Genomic DNA, 7,500 nt, shown 5'->3' on the forward strand with positions numbered 1-7,500 from the left:
GCTAGCTGCTGTTATATTAAGCTTGCAGTAAACCTTAAGCAAGTCTTTCGGCATCATTTTGCTCAATATCAAGTTCAACACTTCACATAACAGGAACAATACTATTAATCATGAAATCAATAAGATTTTATACAGAATAATCTTGACTTTTCAAATCTGTTCCTTTTGGATCACTTAAACGTTTGTCTTGTCATAGCTCAGAAATCCTTAAATCTCAATTGATTTTATTGAGCACATTTAGATTGTTTTGTTTCATTTTTGTATAAATTAAGATGTGTTCATTTGTGGAACATATGTATTTGAACCTCTGTGTATGAGAATATATATGTATATATATATATATATCTTCAAGTTAGTTTCTGCATTTTTATCTCTCTTCTTCATGTTTCTGTTTAATTCTCATACATCCCCCACCCCCATCTCTCTCTTTCTCTTCCTCTCTCTCTCTCTCTCTCTCATCCCCTAATTTGCCCTTCATTCTACTTCTCTCCATTCATCTACAATTCTATCTATCTATCTATCTATCTATCTATCTATCTATCTATCTATCTATCTATCTATCTATCTATCTATCTATCTATCTATCCATTTATCTATCTATCTACATACCCAAAATTCATTTATTCCATCGTTTTCTTGTCCTCTCTCTCTCTCTCACACATGTTCATTTTCTCTATTCACGTATATATATGTATATGCATAAGTATATATATATACATGCACATGCAGTTGCATATATGTAAATCCACACATCTGTAGATGACTGTGTGTATATATGTGTATGCATGTGTGTAAGTCTATATGTAAACATATATAGCCCTTTCCAACCCCCTGCCCCAGGCAGTGACCTCTGTCAGCAGCGCTTGCAACCACACTTTCGGATCACTGGTAGGTTATAGACGAAATTGGTTCCATCTGCACAGAACAGTCGTACACGGCGGGTTTTGATTTTCTTCGGCTTGCAACAGTGACGGCCGCATGAACCCTCACAGCGCCGAAATTTCACCTTGGTCCGTGATTTGCAGCCTGTCTTAGGGTCCTTGTGGGTCTCTTTGTAGGCTATGTCACGGCAAGTTGGTGCTGAAATAAGAGGAATAAAAAGAAATGTAATAATAATAATAATAATAATAATAATAGTAATGACAATAAATATTGAACTCAGAATATAATGCCACTAAACATTTTGCCTGGCATGCTTATGATTCTGCCAGCTCACTGCCTTAATCTCGGAGGTTCTAATAATAATAATGATAACAATAATAATAATAAAATATAATAATAATAATAATAATAATAATAATAATAATACTAATAATAATAATAAATACAGAATAGACAACACAGCAGAAAGTGATATGTGCAGAATTTGTGGACAAAATGGTGAAACTGTATGGCATATTACTAGCCAATGTATGCCACTAGCTCAGAAGAAATATAAGAAACGCCATGACAATATAGCCAGGCTTGTCCATTGGACACTTTGCAACAAGTATGGATTTGATAGAGCATAAAATTGGTACAACTACAAACCTGAAGGCATCGTTGAAAATAGAAATGCAAAGATCCTATGGGATTTTATGATTCAGTGCGACCATGAGATAGAGAATAGGAAGCCAGACATAGTCTTAATTGAGAAAGAAAACAAACTATGCTGGATCATAGATATAGCATGCCCAGCTGACAACAAGGTATATGATAAGGAAGAAAGAAAAGTTGAGAGATATGACAGGTTAGCTTGGGAAGTTAAGCAGTTGTGGTAGATGAAAAAGGTAGCAGTAGTACCAATAATTGTCGGAGCCCTGGGAACAGTGAGCAAAAATCTCGAGAAGTACATGGAACAAATAGGGGCTGCAATAAAGGTGGAGCACTGCTTGGAACTGCTCAAATACTCCGGAAGGTGCTCGAAAAATAAGGTGTCACCTTAGTTCACTGGTAGGGAATAGCTGACACTGTAGTACATCTCCAGTGTTAGAAGCTGTGCAAAGGCAATGATAATAATAATGATAATAATAATAGGTCAGATTTTGGCACTAGGGGCTAAATCTCACTTTGATGTCAATGCGCATCTGATACATATTTCACTGATTCCAATTTTGAACTTGGAACACAAAAACAGAGTAAATACCAAGGGGCATTCTGTCCAGCATACTAACAATTTTACCATCTTGCTGCCTTAATAATAATAATAATATCATGTAGTAAGTGAATGTAGCATGCTGGCATAGAAAGAATACAAGAAAAGACATGACAACTTAAGGAGAATAATCCACAAGGAGTTATGTAGAAAGCTAGGATTTGACCATTCTGATAAATGGTATGAACATGCTAGAAAGTAAGAAATATAAGATGTTGTGGGACTTTAACATTCAGGCTGACAGAGTAATAGAAGTTAGAAGGCCTGATTTAGTAGTAGTAAATAAAGAGAATAGAAAGTGCCAGATAATCGACTTTACAGTCCTGAATGCAGAAAAAAAATCAATATGAGAGGTATTGAGAAAATAGTAAAGGACCAAAACTTAGCCATTGAGTTACAGAGGCTATGGAAAGTGTGGGTAAAATGTGTCCCTGTAGTTATAGGTGCATTAGGAACTATCCCTAAAGATTTGAACAGATGGATAGAGGAAATAGGCATAAAACCTAGTACAGCTCCCGGAAACACTGTTACTAGGGACAGTTAGGATCTTAGGAAGATTCTTGGCATCTAAGGGTACTTGTTGTAGCCCAATGTTGGGAATTTTTCTTTTCCGGTCTAATCTGTTGCGCATATGTGAAATAACAACAACAACAACTATAATAATAATAACAACAACAATAATACTGGTTTCAAATTTTGGCACAAGGCCAGCAATGTTGGGGGATGGGTAACTCAATTATGCCAGCCCCAGTGTTTAAATGGTACTTAATTTATCTACCCCAAAAGAATGAAAGGTGAAGCCAACTTTGGCAGATTTTGAACTGAAAACCTGAAGACTGATGAAATGACACCAAGCATTTTGCCAAGCATACTAACAATTCAGCCAGCCCACTGCCTTAACAACAACAATAATATTACTAATAATAATGGTTTCAAATTTTGCCACAAGAGCAGCAATTTGGGGGGAGGGGGATGAATCAATTACATTGACCCCTGAAAGGATGAAAGGCAAAGTTGACCTTGGTGGAATTTGAAATCAGAATGTAGTGACGGGCGAAATACCACTAGGCATTTCGTCTAGCGTGCTAACGATTCTGTCACCTTAATAATAATATTAATGATGATAATAATAATAATAATAATAATAATAATAATAATAATAATAATAACAATAACAACAGCAACAATAATAAAGATTATAACAACAATAATAACAACAATAATATTAATAATAATGATAGTAACAAGAGTAACAACAATAATAATTTTAAATGAAAGAGTTAGTTGATACCATTTATCCCCAGTACTTGACAGGTACTTTGAATCAAATTTTACAGAATATACTGAATGTATATATAATGATAATAATAATAATAATGATAATAATAATAATAATAATATAATAATAATGATAATGATAATAATAAAGTTAAGTTAGGGGTAAAAATATAAAGAAAAGAATCTGAAATGCCGGAGTCTTTTAAAAGTATTTATTAACTTAACTGGTTTCATTTATTTAAAAAGATTTTGAAATGTGAAGTATGAGGCTTTGTGTATCCTCTGTGATGTCAAAAATTGGTTTACATAAATGTATTCAAATCAAATGATAGGAGTCTTTGACAATGATAAAAAGTTTGAGGCTTTGTGTATTCTCTGTGATGAGTCATAAAATAGTTTAAATAAATATATTCAAATATGTAAAAATGTTTTTGACCAGAAGATAAAATGTGCTGGCTTGTCAATCAGTGGGTGCTAAAGTTTTAGTCTAACTGTGATTAGAATCCATAATTGTTTGCAGCATCTTAAATTGGAAAAAAAAGGTGAGCAGAGAAATATCAGACCATTTATAGTTCTCGGATCTGGCTGTAGGATCTCGCATCTTGATGGAATTTGACAGTTACTACTATTTTATACAGAGATGGTGGCTCAAAATTGCCACAAACTTTTTCTTATTGTCAAAGACCCAATCACTTTTTTGACACCACAGAAGATACATAAAACCTCATAATTTACTTTCGAAAATCTTTTTAATTAAGTGAAACCGGTTAAATTAATAAATGCTTTTAAAAGAATCCTGTATTTTTCACATTTCTTTTCCTTCTATATATATTATAGTATATATATATATATATATATATCTATATATATATATCTATATATATATATGTATATATATATATATTATATATAATATGGTGTGTGTATATATATATATATATATATATATATATATATATATATATATATATATATATATGTGTGTGTGTGTCACATGATCTTGTGACCGACCAGGCTATCAGATGTTGCTACACATCGTGGTCAAATGCGCTTCACATTGTTTTAGCCTTCAAATGATGCCACTCTGCTGGCTAAGCAAGCAGGCCAACAGAAGAAAGAGTAAGAGAAAGTTGTGGTGAAAGAGTACAGTAGGGATTGCCATCACCCCCTGCCAGAGCCTTGTGGAGCTTTGGGTGTTTTCGCTCAATAAACACTCACAGTCTGGGAATCGAAACCGTGATCCTATGACCATGAGTCTGCTACGCTAACCACTGGGCCATTGCGCCTCCACTATATATGTATATAGAGAGAGATATATAGATATAGATATATATTATTGTTTGTTCAATGCATAGGACTTGAAGATCCTTTTGTATTCTCTTTTGCCATGAGAATGGTTGGCTGAAGTACTCTGGTGCTTGCTTAAGAGCTTTGCAAACCTATTACCATATTTGCTGGTAATAAGGGACAGGATTTCAATTCATAATGCACTGAACCAAAACAACAAAAGGTATCTCTTTCAACGCTCTCGTATTCTATGACTCTGCTGAAGATAAATATAACTACAAAATTATTAAAGTAAAAAAAGGAACAAAACATATAAAAGTAAAACAGAGAAACATTTTGAATGATTCTGGAAGCAGAAAGAAGAAATTAGTTTGTATAGTGACTAGAACTATATACACATACTATCATGCATATATGAATGCATATATATATATATATTATATATATATATATATATATAATATATATATATATATATATATATATATATATATATGTATATATATGTATGTATATATATGTATGTATATATATATATATATATAGATAGATAAATAAAGCACATGCAATACAGATATACTTATTGATAAGGGTGTGCAGAATGAATAAAAGTTATGTGTTGGTCTGTTTAGTCCTGATGGTGGTAATAAATTCCTGTGGCAACATTTTATAAAAATCTCAGGTCTTGTATTCAGGTAGTCAGTAGAATTATGAAGGCTTTTAAGTATGAAATTCTTCTCAGCTGTACATAAATTACATCTTTTATTCCTGCTCTTGTAAAATCTGTTTCTCACAAAGATCTTCCACTGAATGTTGAAATCAAAAACCCTGTTCATTCAAGTACCAGATATAACTGCACAGTTTTGAGACATTCAGCTTTTGTATATGTTTGAAAGACATGATATAATTGAAGTACCATTGTTTAAATAACCTCCACTCATGCCTATGTAGTGTTTCTGCACTACTTCAAGGATTGGCTTGGTAAAGTTGACTTCTGTTTCACATATGATTACTTCAGTGTTACATTACTGATTTAATAAGGCTGTTCTTGGTTATTTTAGATTTATATGTTATTACATTGACAGTGCAACTAAATCTCTGATTAAGACTGTTCCTGTTAAATAATTTTGTCAATCAGTTTACAAGTTTTGTTAACCAATTTCATAAGTCTGTTAATAAATTCACTATTCCATTAATGAATTGAATAATTCTTCTTGTTAACCAATGATGCAATTTCATAAAAAAAACTAGATGCTCCTTTTAATAATTATTCATTTAGTTTGGTTAATTACTTACATGGTTTGTTAATGAGTTAGTTTGATTAGATAGTTAAAATTTAATGACATGAGTTAGTAAGTTGGTCTGGTTGAGAAGGTACTTAATTGATTAATTAGTTACCTGTTTTGTTTGTGTAATTAGTAATTTGGGAGGTTAATTACTTGATTTTTTACTTGATTGACCAATTAGTTTTAATGTACAGAAGATTTTTTCCGTTTTGTTTTGTTGTTTGGTTAATTAATCAGTTTGGGTAATTGTTTAAGTGACAGTCTGGATAGTTAATTGATTGGTGAGATTATTAATTAGAAGAATAATTAGTAATTAATCATTCATCCCATTCATCAATCATTCATTCATACCATTCATCAATCATTCATTCATTCAAGTATGCGATGAGCAGAAGATCAAAGCAGATAAGGTATGAATTTTCAGTTCATCCACCGATGAGATTCCTCTCATGTTATCTCTAAAACACACACACACACACACATGAGTATTCCCGTTCTCCCTCCTCTTTCTTTCGATGAACAATTGAAAATTATAATGGGTTAACTTGAGCGTGGATTGTATCTTCAGATGGTAGACACTTGGATACTATCCAGAGCCACAACCTTATATGATAATTTGTTGCACACCTAGCACATGCATGACTGTGTGACTGAGATGTGCACATCCAAGCCATGTGATTTTAAGTTAAGTCTCATTGCACAGCACCTTGGGTAAGCCTCGAGAAAATGTCTTCTGCTCTAGCTTCAGACTGACCAAAGCCTTGTGAGTGAATTTGGTGGTAATGGAAACTGAAGACCATCATATAGACATTTCTGTGTATGTATGTGTGTATGTATGTGTGTGGTGTGTGTGGACATTTACACGTATGCTAGTGCATTTGCTTACATCTAAGATCATTTGTTTAATGCTTTGGCTCGTGCTGTTGTTAGTTTCTCAGGTCAACATATCTGTTCACATTCAGGCTTCAAAGCAATGCAGAATAAGAGATCTGTTACTTAAGAAACAGGTTAAGGTTGGCATAAGGAAAGGTTTCAAATACCACAGCTCATTAAGTGTGAAAAGGTATATAAAATAAATGAACAAATGAGTATAAGGGATATATATATATGCATGTGTGTATATATATATATATTATATATATTTAAAGGGCTAAAAAACCACTAAGTGGTCAGCCGTATGCTAGAAGTAGATCACCAACGATCAAACTACAAAGAAAAGAATGTTCTCTAGACACCAGAACTATAATTTTTATCTGTCTTGCCCACATATTGATCTGGTGTCTGCTGAATTTTTCTCTAGAGAACATTCTTTTCTTTGTAGTTTGATCGTTGGTGATCTACTTCTAGCATACGCTGACCACTCAGTGGTTTTTTAGCCTTTAAATTACACATGTATTAGAATTTTCTCTGATTTTTCAATTTTTGTATGCTAGGCTACTGGTTTTAAATTTATATTAATTAAATTAATATTCAATTTATCTCCCTCATTATTAAATGTATATATATATATATATA

The 7,500-nt window shown here is 32.6% G+C and overlaps 1 protein-coding gene across 7 annotated transcripts in view; it reads right to left on the reverse strand.

The window, feature by feature from the left end:
- The window catches only part of LOC115219345 (protein slit-like), a 20,525-nt gene that overhangs the window by 165 nt on the left and 12,860 nt on the right, over positions 1 to 7,500 (reverse strand). For 2 of the 7 annotated variants that reach the window (XM_036509021.1, XM_029789506.2), the window contains one exon: positions 471 to 1,080. In XM_036509021.1, the coding sequence (XP_036364914.1) occupies positions 854 to 1,080 (227 nt within the window). In that variant the 3' untranslated portion in view covers positions 471 to 853. Of the gene's footprint in view, positions 1,081 to 7,500 lie in introns of all 7 variants that reach the window. The other 5 variants (XR_005001927.1, XR_005001923.1, XR_005001926.1 and 2 more) reach the window with 5 other exon arrangements.

Source organism: Octopus sinensis, linkage group LG14 (genome assembly GCF_006345805.1).
Source record: "Octopus sinensis linkage group LG14, ASM634580v1, whole genome shotgun sequence".
Classification (NCBI taxonomy): domain Eukaryota; kingdom Metazoa; phylum Mollusca; class Cephalopoda; order Octopoda; family Octopodidae; genus Octopus; species Octopus sinensis.